The 17748-nt window shown below is 35.4% G+C and overlaps 2 protein-coding genes across 4 annotated transcripts in view; one reads left to right on the forward strand and one right to left on the reverse strand.

Annotated features, from left to right (window-relative positions):
* The first annotated feature begins 243 nt into the window (after positions 1-243).
* ID2 (inhibitor of DNA binding 2) lies at positions 244-2287 on the forward strand. The gene is made up of 3 exons (XM_026674345.2): positions 244-809; positions 1128-1193; positions 1667-2287. Exons 1-2 carry the CDS (start codon positions 462-464, stop codon positions 1182-1184), a joined length of 405 nt encoding a protein of 134 aa, XP_026530130.1. The 5' UTR covers positions 244-461; the 3' UTR covers positions 1185-1193; positions 1667-2287.
* Positions 2288-13008: 10721 nt separating this feature from the next.
* The window catches only part of KIDINS220 (kinase D interacting substrate 220), a 65264-nt gene continuing 60524 nt past the window's right edge, over positions 13009-17748 (reverse strand). For all 3 annotated transcript variants that reach the window (XM_087946173.1, XM_026674332.2, XM_087946165.1), the window contains 3 exons: positions 17004-17102; positions 15960-16205; positions 13009-15325 (listed from right to left, as the gene is read on the reverse strand). In XM_087946173.1, coding sequence (XP_087802299.1) covers positions 14057-15325; positions 15960-16205; positions 17004-17102 — 1614 coding nt within the window. In that variant the 3' untranslated portion in view covers positions 13009-14056. The remainder of the gene's footprint in view (positions 15326-15959; positions 16206-17003; positions 17103-17748) is intronic.

Consider the following 17748-nt stretch of genomic DNA (forward strand, 5'->3'; position numbering starts at 1 on the left):
CTCAGCAGAACTCTCTCTCTCTCTCTCTCTCACCCCCACCCCCCCCACCGCCGCCGCTTTTCCCGGCGCCAGCGTACTGTATATTTACTCGCCACAGCTGTGCTTTGGCCACGCCTTCTTGGCCAAGGATTGGTTCCAAACGCGGAAGGTCCGGACCGCCTCTTGGGTGATACTTGTACCAATGAGAAGCGCCTCGGCTCTTGACAGACGTGTATCGTTCCCTCCAATAGCAGCGAATGGAACCCGGATTTGTCAGCTGGGAGACGAGAGCTATAAAAGCCAGAGCAGGGGGGCTTAACTTCATTCTGACTGTAGAGTGGGAAGCCACAGGGAGGGAAGAAGGAAAAAGAGAGCGGGGCAGGCAGGGTGGGCTGAAGGCGACACAATTCTTCTCCGTTCCGGAGTGCGCTGTGGGCTTCAAAGCAAGGCAAAGCCGGCCGGCTCTTCCAGTCTTCTGCAGCATGAAAGCCTTTAGTCCGGTGCGATCCGTCCGGAAAAACAGCCTTTCGGAACACAGCCTGGGGATTTCCCGGAGTAAAACCCCGGTGGATGACCCGATGAGTTTGCTGTACAACATGAACGACTGCTACTCGAAGCTGAAAGAGCTGGTGCCCAGCATTCCTCAGAACAAGAAAGTCAGCAAGATGGAAATCCTGCAGCACGTTATTGACTACATCCTGGACCTGCAGATCGCTCTCGACACGCACCCCAGCATCGTCACCCTCCATCACCAGAGACCGGGACAGAACCCTTCCTCCAGAACTCCTCTGACCACCTTGAACACAGACATCAGCATCTTGTCACTACAGGTGAGCTTCTCTACCTTCCCCCGCCCGTGCTCGACTCCTTGGCTTGTTCCTCCTTTAAACGGGATTAGATTATAACGGCATTGCTCTAAATCTGTTTGCCGGGTTTGATCAGGGGTGCCCTTTCAGGGTCGTGATAGGCCTAAACAAATAATTGGGAATTATAAGATACCTGGGGCTCCTTGGCAGTGTCATCTTATTTATTAGCAATAATCGCTATTTGTTGGTCACATTCGAAATAACCCCGAGTAGTTTGCAAGCTTCCTTGAAATGCTTAGGATTTTTAACCCCTTCTCTTTCTCTCCCCACCCCTCTTTGCAGGCAGCTGAATTTCCCTCAGAGTTAATGTCAAATGAGAGCAAAGCACTTTGTGGCTAAGTATGTTTGGTAAGTGCTAAAATTCCTGTTTTGTTTTTAAATACTTTGTACATGGCAGCTGAGGCATTTTGTTGCCTTCTGAGGACTCGACATAAATCCAGGCACAGTTCTCTAATGTTTTAATCTAAGTGAAACTAGCGGTATAGCCCAGGATCACTCATGGGATCAATTGGACAGCTTCCTAATGAAAATTGTTGCTTTTAACTGTTCTGCCGCCTCTCGGGTCCCTCTTAAGTGGAGAGTTTAAGCAAGAGGAGCCACTTTCAGATCGTTTCTCCTCTTGAATAGGCTCATTTCATTGGGGGTGTGTGAAAGGGAGCACGCATTTGCATGCACATGCTGCATCTGGACGCCAGGGTTTGCCCAATCTTTTGAGTGTTTGGCTAAATGCTCAAACTGTGGTTTCCTCTCTGGCGCCAGTCTGTCCGGATCTCTGCCCTGTTAGCATTCTTCTAAATATGCTTCTCTTCAATGTTTTGCAGGTGTTTGCTGAATTTTTGCACACGAAGATACATCCCCCCACGGCAATGCTGTCCGTTTCCCAGCTATATCTGGAGTGGGGGGATCCATATTCAGTTAAATGAACCTTTTAAAGAAAAATTAATGGATATCATCTTCTACTGTTCTTCATCTTGGACTAATCTTAATTATTTATGAAGAGACTTTTAAAAAGCCCTTTCCCTAGCTGGAAAGGCTTCATTTATATGCTACTCCCACAGTAGGGAGCAAAATGCAACTTTTTTTAAAAAAAGCCCTCCTTAAGGAATTTTCCCTTTTAAAGCAGACTTTGCCTTTTTTTTCCTCCAAAAGGTGGAGCGTGAGTATTAGAAGATTTGAGTGTTCAGTATTCTGTGAAGTCTTGGTCAAAAATTAGCTTTTTTTGACATGCGTATAGGACTGAATGCTGTGTACATATTTATATATAAATATGGGAACGAAACTTTGAACTCTTTAATTAGAGTTTTCTTGTATAGTAGCAGAAATGTATATTTCTGCAAAAAAAAGTTATGATGTACCTCTAATCATGCTGAACTTTTTATAAAAGTTTAGTTGTAAACTTAACCTTTTTATACAGAATCAAAATAAATTGTGTGTTCATTGAATAGCTTGTTTGCCTTCTTTGTAAGTGCCAGCTGTTTTGTGGCAGAACAGCTGAATTGGCAATATACCAGTTACATTCTATGTAGATTGTCCTGGAAGTTCTTTATTTTCTCTGAGAAATTGAAAGTTGCTTGTTTAAAAAAAAATCCAAAGCTGTTTGTGAAGAGAAACTTTTAAGTTGGTCACTGCCTTGAGAAGTTTGAATTTTAGAAGCAAAAACTTGTGCACAAATAATTCCTTTGCCTGTTTTCACCCTCTGTTGATTGGCTATGTGAACTTCTAAAAACAACTTCTCCACCTCTGATGAACTTGCTTTTGATTATCCAGAAATTAAGGACAGGGCTGCTAATTTCCCCAACTGTTAACTTCTTGTAAAAACAAATTTTTCATGTAAAAAAATAGCTAATGTTTTAATGTAAGCTAATGATGTATGAATACTGGAAAGTTTATATGGATGTGCAATATTTCATGAAAAGGGTATTCGTTAATAAGTTGCAGCTTCTCTATATGACTAAGCTGCTGAGAAATGAAAGTCACTCATGTTATTGATTAAACTCTGGCTGCTTCTAAGCATTCAACCTCTTCTAAAAATTAAATGTCATTTTCTAGTATTGTCTTAAGGTTGCAATGCCAACTATAAGAATAAGATGGACTTCAGGTTTTAAATTATAAACATATGCAGAATTGCTGCTCTTCTGTCAATTCTCATCACTACACAACTCCTTTTTTCAATCTTGTCCTACTATAACCCTAATGTCCTAATTATACTGTGTAGCAGTCATCCTGAACTTGCCCTACTGTAAAATAATGGAGATGTGCTCAGTTTCTTTTGCAGCTAGGAATGATATTTTAATTTCCCACTTAAGCCAACCTGCAGGCATACTCAGCAAAAGCAGTTTGAAGCAAGCTAGCAAAATCCATTGCAAATAGAGACTTTGCCAAGCAGTGTGAAACTGGGCACCTGGGTGTGCTTTGGAGACTCTTCTGGGAAAAGGCAGAAGCTCCACCTGAGGCCTGTGTAACATTTGCACCAAAATGAACAGGTGTGTGGGTGGTACTGTGCAGTTTGGTGCAGCTGTCTTTTTTTTTTTTGCCCTCAATATCAGGTCTATGCACAGATACTGGAAAGGGGTGGGAGAGGACGATTGGCCCTATTCTGAACAGAAAAGCTGCTACAAGCAATCTGTTATGCAGGTTTTTTTGGAAGGTGTAACCACGTGCCAACTTGGATGCTTTCCCATTCTTTCTGTTAAATGGAGGTGGATTTGAAAACTTAAAGTGTGCAGTGAATACAGGTAGTCCTCAACTTATGACCACAATTAAAATTTGTTGCTAATTGAGAAGTGAGTTTTGCCCCAATTTATGACTCTTCTCACCACATTTAAGTGAATCACTTGCAGTTCTTAGTAAAACAGTTAAATGAATCTGGTTTCCCCATTGACTGCTTGTCAAAAGGTCACAAAAGAGAATCATATGACTAGGGACACTGCAACCATCATAAATGTCAGTTGTCAAGCATCTGAATGTAAATCACATGACCATGGGGATGCTGAAATGGTCATAAGTGAAAAATGGTTATAAGTTACTAGAGTGCTATTGTAATTGAACTGTCACTAAATGAATTGTAAGTCAAGGACTACCTGTAAATACTCTTTCAAGAGTCTGCTATGCAGCATACTACTTTCAAAAGCAAAATCTTCAAGGCTAAATGAGATTAGTGATCTTTTCTCCATTCTATATAGAGTACTTCACCACAGCAGCTTCAACAATTTATGAGTCACTTTTTTTTCCCCCCCAAAGGAAGTTGCATTTCATGTTGCATTTGAATGCATGCTCATTGACAAAGGCAGAACAAACTTAGATGATCAAATTTTCACTAATTTTGGATTAGTCATGCCAGTCTAAAACATAATTGCTATTTCAGGTAATAAATTACATTGATTTTTCAGGCTCTTATTAATGATTGCGCTATTAGTAGTTGGAGAGAGAATGGGAAATTATTTTATACTCTGCCTGGCTAAAATAACTTAATTGATAACTTATTTTTACATTCTTGAAGATGTTATTATATCACAATCTAAACACATCAGGATCTCTAGTTGTATTCCGTATTAGCAATATTTGAGATTCTCATACAACATTTGGTTATACAATGTATTTTACAATGTGATAAAAGTAATGGACATTGATTTATAAGCATTGGCTTCTAAGAACCTGGATGGGGAAGGAGAAGATAAGATTAATAACCTCACAATTTTGGTCCGAATTTACATAATAGTAAACTTCATGGAACTGTGTTATATTCAATTTTTTAAATAATTTTTTGAATATCTGATCTGCGAGTACACTCTTAATTTATACAGACAACTCTTAATTGTATGCAGTAATTTAAAAGTACTGTATACTTTTGCATTTAAAAGAAGCAGAGGAATTGTGGAAACCTTCCTTATAAGACACATTGCAACTGCCATGGTAAAAAATATAAAGTATTTTTATGTATCTATTTGTATGCTACCTTAATTACCAAGACAATTAGAAGTACATATTAATCAATACAGTATTTTTAACCTACACTTCGTATATTGGTTTATATTACTAAATAATTAAAAGATGTGATTGCCACTAATTTAGCTTATAAAAGGAATTAAATTCAAAGAGACTTTAGACTCTATAGTTGTATTGGAACAACAGCATGAGGAAAACAGGATGTTGTCCTGATCAATCTTTTTGTATATCAAAAAAGATCTAAAACACTAAATCAAGCAAATTTATTTAACTTAAAAGTATTAAAAGTGAGCACACCCTACCTAATAATTTATCGTAATCCCTATTCTGAATATAAAAGTGTGATAAGAATTCATTTAAAGTTTTATTAAGCAATTGTAAGAGCCAACATACATTTGAAAGAACAGTATGCCAATTTTTGGATTCTAGCCTAAGGTAGCCAAATACCAGTAACAATTACATTTTACAGATTCAACAGCAAGCAGAAAGTAGATCTGGATAAAACTGGGAAATGGGTGTTAGCTAAGGTTAGCTGAAAAAAATTCCAATCTCATAAATTTTATCTGTATGTTTGAGTGTGATTTCTAAATTATAAACTCCAAAAAAATTTGATGGAACTAGCCAATCATAAAATTTTAGTTATTAAGAATTTGTGAATGCCTTTCAGAAGGGATAACATAAAATCATCTTTATCATTAGGATTCCTACACATAAAATTGAAGAAATAAAATAGTTGTATCTTTGATGTGTATCTGAGAAAATACATGCAAATATTTAATATTTATATTTTTGAGCAACATTCCATTCATGCCAACCTCTTAAGATCCTGTTAACATCTGTGGAAGATGAGTGCCACCTTCTGGCCTATGCATAGAAAACATTTACTACAAAAAACTATTCATTAAAAATAAGTACGTTTGCATTTTAAAATAATTTTTTGTCATCTTCAAAGTTTAAAAAGGCAAAATTAGTCATTAAAATGATACCAATATTAAAAAATAATAATTTTGATTGGTCCTACCTAGACTGTCAATAAACGAAAATTTGAATGCCACTTTGCTTTACTGTCAAATGTCTTTACATTTTAAAATAAATACTTAATATTTATATTTAAATATTAGTATTAATATTTAAATATTAATGTTTAATATTACCATTTTCAAATGAAAAGGGGGAATTCCTGCATTTAAATAGAATTATGAAATAAAAGTTCTCAGAACTAGAATATATAGGACTACAGAAGATTTGTTGCCTTCTCCCAGGCAAGGCACAGCTAAAAGAGTTTCTAATTTAAATTTTTCACTAAACCCATTTACTGTTTATCCACCATATAAACAGGCTTGGCTTATGGGTTCTATCCAACTGTATATCCAGGAAAGATGTGACAATATATCTGGTTCTTATTCTCCAATGTCACAATATATTTGGTTCTTATTCTCCAAAAGCCGTAAACCATCATTTCAGTAGAATTCTAGAACTATAAAATTTGTACATTTTTTATTTGGTACCCAAGTTTGCTTACTTTCTTTTTATTCATTCTCAATAAGGTAATGATTTTGATGACAGGTTGAATTATTCCAAATTACTGGAAAGTGCTTAGAACATGTTCACTAAAATGAAGGGGGAAAATCCAATGCTTTTTCACCTACAAATGGCTTTAGGAGCCCTGACAAAAATTGCATTAAAAGAACAGATTTCTCCAGTTTTTACATAGTTCCAGTCAGCCATGCTTCCAGCCACTTTAGCACTGGCAAAGTGAAAAACTGTGAGGTAAACGTTTTTCATTGGCTTTTTAAAGTTATTCCTAATTTTTGTAAAAATTTTATTTGTCTCAGGCCTAGCCCAAGAACGATAATACAATCCAGCCAAAGTTCAGTTCTTTATTTGCTTAAATCATATAAACAGAACCTTGACAGATTAAACCAATAAGGCTCTTACCCTGATGGATGTACCCTGGAAGATTCTGGGGAGTGGACATCCTAAATTTCTTCCGCCGACTTCAGCTCTGGACTGCTGCCTTTTGTCTTGTGCATTTCTTCCTGGGAACCTGCTGCATTACTGTAGTGTAGTCCATCACATCACCTCTCCTCTCTCCCCATCACAATTTGGGGACTATTTTTGGTTGTTCTATTTCTCACTTTAAAATAAGATTGTGGCATTTGTGCTGCATAAGGATTCATGTTTGGAAAATAGGTTCCATGTTTACATAATAGCAGGTAGAGCAACCTGTCACTCTTAAAGCCGAATCCTTTGACGTGCACTTGAAGCGTGCTTCTTCATGAAAAGCTGGGATTTACAGTCTCAGAACACTGAAAATGACACACACAACCTTTCTAGAGAAATGTTGATAATTGTGTTTTTGGCGACTAGCTTTTGGTTAACAAAGTATAAGAAATATATCCTACCCAAACACAGATGCATGCAGAAAAGTGGAACAGACTGCTCTGCTTCACTAACATAATCTCTGGAATGCTCTGGAGACTTTTAAAAGTCAAGTGCATGATGTGAGGGCAGGGTGGAGAGGAGGGTCCAGGACCCAGAATGACTGGGAATGCTGCAGTGGCCATAACTTCAAAAAATGATCATAAATAGCTTTTCTGCAGTAACTTCAAATGTTCGCTAAGTGACTGGTCATAAGTTGAGGGATATCTGTCTTGTGCTCTTAGTTGTGCTTGAAGGACAATATAGGAAGACTCCCTTCTGGAGAAAGAATGCCCATCACTGGACATTTGTACCAGCCTCAATTCCCCCATTATTGCATAAATACCCAGGGTGCACAGGATGATTCTACTATGTTCCTGCTGCTTTCAGATACTAACCCTGATAAATATGCGTTTCCAGGTCCAGCAGATGACAGCCTATGCTATAAACACACACAGAAATACTTCATGAGCATCTAGTTTGACATACTAAAATGCTTTGTACCATGACAGCCTGCCACACACTAACTTTTATGGCCCCTACACCCATCTAATACGATCTTTAGATTCCTTTGATTTTTTATTTATACTGTTCCATCTCTTTTAGCCTTTTATAATAGTATTTGTAGATGTAGTCTCTATGTTTATAATTAACAGTACCCTGCCTTCCTTATGCTTATATTTGACTGTGATAAAGACTTGACTGACAGCTTTACTGCAAAACAGAACTCTGGAATTTCTCCTGTGCTACTTCATTTGGAAATTGCATTTGGACCCTCTCTCAGACTTTTAAGAAATAGATGCATTTCTTTTTCCCTATCTTTTAATTGTTGATTTTGGCACTTTTTCTGCTTAATTTCTTATATTCTATTTTTAAATTAAAATTTTAATTTAGTAGCCAGTAGGGCAGAAATATAATCAATATAAATCAAGTCAATGAATAAATGCAGGATGTTTCCACGAGGAGTGATCTGACAGGAAGAGATCCTCATCCAACCATCCACAGAATGCATTGAATGGACATATAGTAGTGAGGGATGGCATGGTAACTCCTTCATCTCACAACAGAAAACCTGACTTCTAAAATCATTATAAAACTAATAGTTAACTATGCATATCTTTGTTGCTCTAAAACCATTGTTAGGATAAGATTAAAACATTCAGGAGGATGGTCAACTAGAATTTTTAACAATAAGGTATCAAACAGATTTAAAATATTGAGTTCAGAAAAGATTTTATTCAATTCAGTGTAGCATCATTGAAGAAATTTAAGAATCTTGGAAGCCAACGATGACCACCACCACCATTTTTCTTATTAATACTTTACTTTTTGCTTCTCTGGGAAGATTTCTGTATACCAGTAAGTTCTGAGTGCTTGATCAGACTTTCAGTAGCTTTACCTTTACTTGCTGTTTTATTCTGATAGACCTCAATTTACAGTTAATGCTGTTTCGGTGTTATTAGCTGCCTTAAAGACTCAGAATGAAAACCCAGAATAAGAACATACATACTGTAATGAACAATTCACGTATCACTCTTAAAGGAAAATGTAATTTCAGCAAGTACTCTTACTGCTTTTACTGCTTCTTTCAACTGGAGATAAACAATGCAAGCGGGAGGAAAAGCATCTCGTCTATTTGTGTTATTTAGTCCAGTGGTATACATTTGTTTTGTTTGAAAACTAAAAGTCAAATGTCAGCCACTACATTTGTTCATGTAGAATTTGTAATTTGGCTCACATCAGTGAATTCATCCCATCACTACTTAACCTCTGCACCATTGGTGTGTGCTACATCATGTATGTTAAAACCTTCTGAATCTAATAAATGCTTCTGCTGTATCAATTCATGTTTATTAACTCTTAAAACCAATACCATTAGTCCAATGTCATTATTATATTTGATCAGTTCATATATCTTAGTAGAGTTTAAATGGCACTATTTTATTCCAGAGATCTCAGTGGAGATCATAGGAGAGTTGAGGGACAAAGAAGGGATCCCTAAAGAAGGCCATGCTTTCTCAGATGCACCCAGCTAGAATAAAGACAGCGTTTCTGTCATCAATTTTCTTCTGGTTCTAAAGTCTTTCCTTTGTTCCACTTCCATATTGAGCCTGTTGTTTTTAATTACCGATAGCAATTTAAGCAAGGGAAGAGGGTTTTTTTTCCTTACCTCTGAGTAAGTGTAGGAATTAGTAGGGTTACGGTGGAAATTTACCTTGAGACACTTATATCCTCAGCAATACCATTCTCAATACCAGAGGCTTACCAAGACAAAAATTTCAGAGTAAATGTGAAAAAGCCAAAAGTCGGAGTAGCTACTCTTCTGCTGAATCAGATTCAGACCAATAGCAACAAAAACCATGCACATATCTATGTAATTTAACAACATTTTTATTGTAAACTTCCTGACACCAAAAAGAGCAGAACCTGAGCAGAGGCTTTTAAATATGTCAGATGCAAGTCTAAGTATAGGTCTGTGAAAGTCTATTATCAAAGCAGAGTTTCTAGAAACTCTATTCAGATAATGGGGTGGTGGTGTATATACAACACAATAAAAGTCTAATCCTTTTTAAAGAAGTAACTAATACAAAAAAGAAAAGAAAAACTTGAATTGCTACCAACTATCATCAAGTCCATTTATTTGGCTGTTGGCCTGTGCCTCTACATAGACACAACAGATGCCTATGAATTCGATGCAGAGGAACTAGATTATTCAACCTGAATTTTCTCTTCAGATGAATAGGAGGGGGCTGGTCACAGCTGTTTTATAGAAGAAAACCATTTTCTATCATTCTGTGCTCAACTTGGGCAGATGGGTGCTTTCAGAGTTGGTAAAAATGGAAATATCTATTGCCTCTCTAGTTCAGACTTTTCAGCCCAAGCCAAATTGGGGGAGGGTCTCATTGAAGCAAAATAATGAATCATGCCATCCATAAATGTATGTAAAGCTGAAAATAGAAAGGAACACTAATACCAAAATAATGTTTGTTCCTCTTTAGCATGAATAACTGCAAAGAGGAAAATCCCAAGACCATGTTTCCTGATAGAGACGGAAGGGAAAGCAATTCAAACCTGGAGAGATTTAATAAAAACCAAAAATTGCTATCCAATAATGCTCTGGGAGCAATGGAACACCTGCCTTATTGGCAAATATGTCACTTAGTCCTCTTAATATTCCAAGAAAGTTTAGATTTACTAATTGTTGTCACAGTGTAATTTCATATATTTCTTTGTTCAAGACTGAAGCTTAGTATACTGTATAATCAAAAAAATGCAGGTTCTATACATGGCTTCAAGAAGTTTCATACATATGCTTTAACAAGCTAATCTTGTTCTAGCTATACAATTTATGGACTGTCTCAACTCATCCTGGAGATCTATCTGCTTTCTAAGACAGCAACTTGATAGCATATAAATAAATCAAAAAGTTTCAGCAATTATACAGACGTAACACAAAGAACTTAAAGATACTCATAATTAAAATATTGGAGCTTTTTCAATTTAGGTCACTGCCCTTGGTGTTCTGAAATCTAATATTTGCAAATTGTAAGCAATTTGCATATGGGGGCCTCCATTAAATATATGGTAGAAAAGAAAAATAAAAGTATTTGCTTCTCTTTACTACTGTTCTGCTATATTTGATTTAGGGGAAAAGGTGATTAATTGGAGTTCTTATATGGGAACAAGCCAATATCAATTAAAACAAATAGTTTACAAGACCTAACTGGGAATTACAGTTGTTTAAGAGGAAGTAATTGTTCTAGTCTTGTCACCTGACAATCTAAAGAGAAGAGGGAAGTACATGGCTTACTGCAGCTTTTTTGGAAGCAGGAAATAAAAAAAGTTATGAGGGTGTTTGTCAACATCTCACTGTTTGAGCTTAGATTTTGAATCCAAATACTGCTATGAATGGAAGTTTACTTCTTAAAACTTAATATATGGACCTAAGGTAAGTAATACTTAGCAGAGATGTGCAAAAACCTGTCCAGGTTAACTTGAGTTTTAAACACCCTTAAACTTAGCATTAAATTTTAATTCCTTTGCTTTATAGTACAAAATTACACAATCAAGTATGAAAATAACCAATTTGTACTCTGTAGTATTTTATATTAGCAATTAGGGATGTGCAAAATCTCACATTCTTTTCCCAAGCATGAAATGAATCATACCAGAAGTGTATCATGTTCTAAATACTTCCCACATCATGATAACATTTCTGATGGGAATAGCTATTCAAATTCAAAATGTTTTTACACATCACTAGTCCAGATCTATTACTTAGCATGTTACATAAATCCAGCTGACTGCAATTTATTTAACAAATCATGATTTAGGATAATGAAGTCATGTATGATAAGATTAGATGGTACAATTTTCTTAATAAAACCAAAGTATTTACATTTTCTTATTCATTTTCATTCTTTTTCTACCCAAGCTTTTCTTCTATATGTTTCATGAATTGCACTTGAAGAACAACTCAAATTTGGTTTAGATTTTTAGCTAGTATCTTAAAACTTTTAATAAACAATTTGGAATTAGTTCAGATTGTTTAGTTTCTATCTGAGGACTCATCCTAGTTTCAAAAGTTAACATGATGAGCTTAAGGACATAATCCAATAATTTAATTAGATATACTGAAATAAATGAGACGTTCCTGAGAATTGCAACATTAAAAATCCCTTCTGCAACTTCCACAGAACTTTCTTAACTTCTGTGTAGCCCTCGACAGTTCTCATGGTATTATGAAAAAGTTCCATCACTAGGAAATGTAACAGCCTTTTCAGAATAATATTTTATATATTATATTCATTATCATTTAATACTTTTGAAGGGGAGGGGAAGAAAAAGGAAGGTTAAATATCCATTATGAGCTATGTCAGACCTGATATCTTTTCTCTTGTGTATTTGGTAGCTCTTTCTCTCTTCAGCCACTGTCTTCTATACTTTCCCCCATTCTCACTATGAGGATATCCTTCCCCTCTCTATTTTTGTATGTATTCTGCCTGTAAATATCAATAAAGACTTTCAATAAAAATATATGTTCTTTTAAAAATATATTGAAACTATAGCAGCAACTATTTGGCATTAAAATATCTCCCACATTACAGAATGCCTAATACAAACTATATATTGAAATGAAAAGCCCCCAGACATGGTAAAGCTTTGTTGGAATTTTGAGCTTTTACATGAAAATAAGTTTAATGCTAAGGGTTTTGATTCAATAGTCTGCCTAATTCAGGACTTCAAGAATTCTGGTATGTACATAGAACTACACAGCACTCTATTTAAAAAAGGAAATGCTCTAGACAGACTCCATCTACTTTCTTTCCTTCAGCAAACTGGATGGGTTCTATTGTTATTTTCAGCTATTTTCCATATACTTCCAAACAGAAAATAGCTGAATTTCATACTCTGGGAAAACCATATTGCATGTACTGATCTCACATCAACATTCAAGCAGCAGGATAAGATTCTTTAAGCAGTTAGGAAAATAGTAAGTAAGAATAAATGATCTAGCTTCTCACTAAAAAAGTATTTACACAGCAGAGATGATGAAGATGTCAACAGATGATTTTAGCTCAGAAATACAAAAGATGGTGAATTCAAGCTCTTTACAGAGCCCTTAACAGCTCCCACCAAAGTTAATGGAGACACAGGGATATGATAGGACCATAAGTGCTGAATTCATAATTATATTAATTCTATCATAATACCCCTTTTTAAGAAGTCGATTGTTTAACCCTATCAAACAACTGAAGAGATGTTCATTAAAATTAAAGAAAACATCAATACAAAGAAGCATGCCTGTGATTTTATTATTACCTCCATTGTAGTGGAATGTATACAATAGACAAATCCTATTTAAAATCATGCATTTTCATTTGCATATAAAGTACTGATACTTTATTCACAATGCTAAAAACAAAATGGACATAATTATATGCTACATTGCTACATAAGGCAAACATTACATTTTGCTAACTACTAAGGCCGTGAAAGCCACCAATTCTGTTTGCTCTCCACAATCAAGTAAAACACATTAATCAAAGGCCACTATTGTTTAAAATTAGAAATACTTTCAAAAGATTACATCAAAGCATTACCTTGAATACAATACTATAGAACACCACAATCACAGGTCACAATTACTTTAGAACTATTCTTATACTATTGTCTATAGTAAACAAAAAAATCAGGCAATTTATTCTTAAATCTTGAGTACAATTATCATTTCAAACATGCAGTATTCATTCCTCAAATTTGCAATCACAAATATAACATTCCCAAAGACAAAATCATTTAAACCAGCAAAAAAATGAGTTTAATATTTCAATTTCAGCAATTTAAACACCAATACTTTTTAAAGTGTCACAGGATTGAAAAGTGTAAAATCATAGGTATCAAATTTGTAGACCTCTAGACAGTCCCTTTGATAATTAAAAATGTTAAATCAAATTGATACACTGATTCTTACGCAGATGTACGATATTTTTATCTCAGCATCACTTTTCAACATGCAGACCAAAACAGGTATCCTTGCCCTAGAAAAATTGAACACCATCTCTACCTGATCAATGGCTGCTCATTTATGCTGGCCATTGTTCAACTATTTTTCAATATATTGTGAATTTTTTCTATTCTAAACTATAAGATTTTGACTGGATTACAACCCTACGTTTTATGAGAAGAGCAAACATGAGCAGAGGACAGAGAAACAAGCTGTAGATTGGAATGATAAAGAAATGTGTAAATCTGATGAGGAACTAGGAAAAGGAGGTTGTATAAAAAATAAAAATAAATAAATCAGGTAGATGGAGTCAATATGGTAATAACTTGGATTACTTTCAAAGAATACTCTCTCTCTCTTCTCCAAAGCCTGCAGCATCAGAACCAATAACGGTCAGAAGCTCAGAAGAATCTTTTGAAAGCCTTGAATAACTTGAACGCTGACTACGCTTATGGGTCACACCTTTAATATTATCATTCTGAACTGCGACTGAATTAGAACTTGATCCAGGACACAAAATGATTTGAGGAGGTTCTACTACGATGCCATCAGTCTCCTCAAAATTCTGATTGGGTCTATTGGTTGGCGCACTGTTATTATTCAGGGTGACTGTGCTAGGTGTTCGATTTAAATTGTAGACTTTTTGACATGCTGGCCAATTCTCTTCCGGACTGCTTGCTATTAAGCTGCTGTCCGAAGGACTTTTCTTATCTTCTGAACAAATTGACATACGTGCGATTGTTGGATCTTGAAGGCCACTCAAGCTATGGGGAATTCCCCTTTTCCCACTGCGGCCATCATCTTCCAGCTCAATGAGATTTGCTTTTTCAAGCTGTGAGTCATCCCCATCATTATGGAGAGAATGATTTGGAGAGCTTTCGTTGGATCTTACTCCAGAGTCAGAGGAATCCTTTTTGTCTAGAAGAGCATCTGTCAAATATTCTTTTGCTTTAATCAAGGTTCTGATGGGCTCAGAGCCATGTTCTGGAGATTTGGACTGTTTCTCTACTTTTCCTTCTATTTTCCGATCTTTACCTTCCTTGAGTAGAGGTGTATTATCAGATTCTTCTGTTCCAGACTCATCTTCATCACTTGGAAGTTTCTGATAACGTAGAGCTACTCCTTTCAACTTCAGATCTGCAGCTTGAAAAATGCTAGGTCTTTCTGAAGATTTCTTCCCAGAAAGAAGCTTGGATCCAGACTGATCTGATTTTTCATCTTCTTCAGTAATGGGATCCAATGGAGAGGCATCATTAGTAGATACCGAACTACTATAATCTACAACATCATTCCGCTTCATCAAGAAGGATTTCCTTCCATCATCTTGTTTCTGTTCAGCATCCTTTCCCTTATCTTGTTCCATATTGGAATGAAGAGAACCTGTGGATGTGCTCTGGCCCATATAAAATGCTGCTGAACTATGTGGTGAAGATCTACCACTCACTGTACTAGAACTTGCACCTCCTTCTAACTGTGACATTTGAGCAATATATTCTCTATATGCATCTCTATATTCTGCTTGTACCTTATCAGTAAGCTTTGAAATTTCAATACTAGAATCTTGAGAATTGAGGCTTGAAAGACTTGGAGTCCGGCGGACTTGTGACTGTTTAAAGACAAAGAAAACATAATAAAATATTGTCTGGATTTATATCTATAATACATCTAAACAGGCACAAATGAATAAAATTAAACCTGAAAAAGAAGTTATGAATAAAAACTTCTTGATATTTCAGAAAAGGGCACTACATCAATGGTACAATATATAACTAGCATGTGTTGAGATTGGTCCTGTGAGGGTAGGGTTCTGTAAGAATTCAATACAGCAAATTCATTTATCATATAAATGGTTTCATGAAGAGCTGGAAATTTTACATCATTTAGTTTAATTTTCTAACTAACGGCATTTAGACTGAAAGGAACAATTGTATCAATTTTCTGTTAAAACCAATAGCCTTTCCCAATACAATACGTTTTGTATTAAGAAACGGTAAATTTGTTCAGAAAAGTCTATATATAACCTGTGTAAATGAAATGGAACATACAACTGTATAATGAGAATGGTACTTACAAAACTTGAACTAGAAACGTAGTAACTTTTAGTTTTTATTGTTATTTCTGATGTGCAACATATGCTCTTTTTAAAACTCTTTTAAGGAGCTTTACTCTTGTATGTGAATAATAGTTATGATTAAAACAGAAGACACTGATAAATTATATCTAATCTGAAGTGAAATTACCTGCCAGCTTAGATTGCTATGACGTGGAGGGGCTTCCTCTAGGCCAATATTGTTCAGTTCTTCAAAGCTAAAATTGAGAGCATAAGGAGCTTGACCTGGAAGACCAGTAAGTTCTGTATGGGGTAATTCGTTGTTTAGAGTTGGACGCCGAGTGAGTTCATTATGAGGAATGGTGTTGGCATGCTCAGCCACTGTTCGAGAATCTTCATGGACAGCTTGACTTTCTGCATTTCTCATATCAAGTACCTAACATAAGAAAGATATTAGACTGCAAGTTGAACATAACAGCATAACTAAAACATGGTCTTATTTTAGCAAAGAACTATGAAGCATACTTTCTATGACAACCTCGAGCTTTACATGATTCACTCAGTCTAAAGCAGCATTTCACAACCTTGGAAACTCAGCTCCAGCAATCGCTACACTGGTTGGGGAATAATTTAGGCAATTAACTACATATCTAGTTGGCAGTTGTGAAACACTGTTTTAAAGCACATTCAAATGCACTTACAAGGAGTTCTTTGGATCTCATCTCGTATTTGTATACATATTTCACAATGAGGCAAGCTAAAACACGTATTATTTATGCAAGGCTTAACCTTGAATACTTAAATATACCCAAATGGTTTAAATGCATATTTTAATTAATCACGTAAACTCCATAATTATTTAATAAATATAAAGTACCCCTTCCTTATCCCCTTCCTCCTATAGAAACCTAATTTTATATTTCTATTGACACCGAAGCAAACAACTGTACAAGGATGCAAGGACTCCAGCCTGATGGACAGCAATGTTTCCAGGCACAGTTCCTGCCACTTTAAATATGAAACTACAAATTGTGTAGAAATTATTAACAAAAATCAGGTAAGGTAAAGTAAACCATTCCTAGAATGAAATCTTATGCAAATATAACATTGAATTTCACTGAAACTAAGTAAAATATGCTTCAAAGTAAATATATGCAGAAAGGTAAATATAAGTTCCATCACCCAGCAGTCCTAATTATTAATACTAATATTTATGTAATAATAATAGTCTTACTGCACTCCTGAAGAGATGCCAGTCCCCAAAATTCATGTTCATCTCACGTTTTAGTTCATCAATGTTACACTGTGCTAAAACACGACCATTTATATTAGCCTAAACAAATTATAGAAACACAACATAGGTATTACTTATAAATGGTAGTATAAAAGTAAACTTTAATCATTTCAAAAGTAATTCATGTAATAAGTGCATCCATAATGCATTCAAGGATAGTGAGTGTTATACTTCAAAGGAAAATATTATCATTTGGGATACATTATATAATGTATTTTTATAATAACTTTAGGAAGATTCTGTATTATATGTTTATATTATGAATAATGCCTAGTCTTCATGTGAATCTCTCCAAAACTAGCTTATAAATTGACAGCATAGATACTACAGGTTACCCCACACATATCCCAAAATGTGTCAAATTAAATAAAGGCCAAACTGAATTAAAGTCTTTTCTAAGAGGAACTTGACAGAAGTTTCAGATACAGTATTCAAAATTGCAAATTTCAACCAATTTGGGAACTGGGAGAAGGTCTACAGGAGGAAGTACTTATTCCTCTTGCAGTATCCATTTCATTGGGAGATTGAAACAATTGTGTGATGTATAAATGAGATTGCAGGCTAAATATTGAAAGCTGTCCTAAGTATTATGCTATCAGTGTTTTTAATCAAGGTTTTATCCACAATCATGGATATTTGATCCAGGATGAATCAGAGTTAACTGTTGGGATGACTTGGGATAGAT

The sequence above is a fragment of the Notechis scutatus genome, chromosome 1 (genome assembly GCF_049901735.1).
Source record: "Notechis scutatus isolate UNSWTSFEM ecotype Mainland chromosome 1, rNotScu1.2, whole genome shotgun sequence".
In the NCBI taxonomy this organism is placed as follows: Eukaryota; Metazoa; Chordata; class Lepidosauria; order Squamata; family Elapidae; genus Notechis; species Notechis scutatus.

What these genes read in the sequence shown, in the direction of transcription:
- ID2 (XM_026674345.2), top strand. Translation starts at nt 462, where the DNA reads ATGAAAGCCTTTAGTCCGGTGCGATCCGTCCGGAAAAACAGCCTTTCG. An exon ending in TCAGCATCTTGTCACTACAG is followed by an intron (nt 810 to 1,127) that starts GTGAGCTTCTCT and finishes CCCTCTTTGCAG; the next exon opens with GCAGCTGAATTTCCCTCAGA.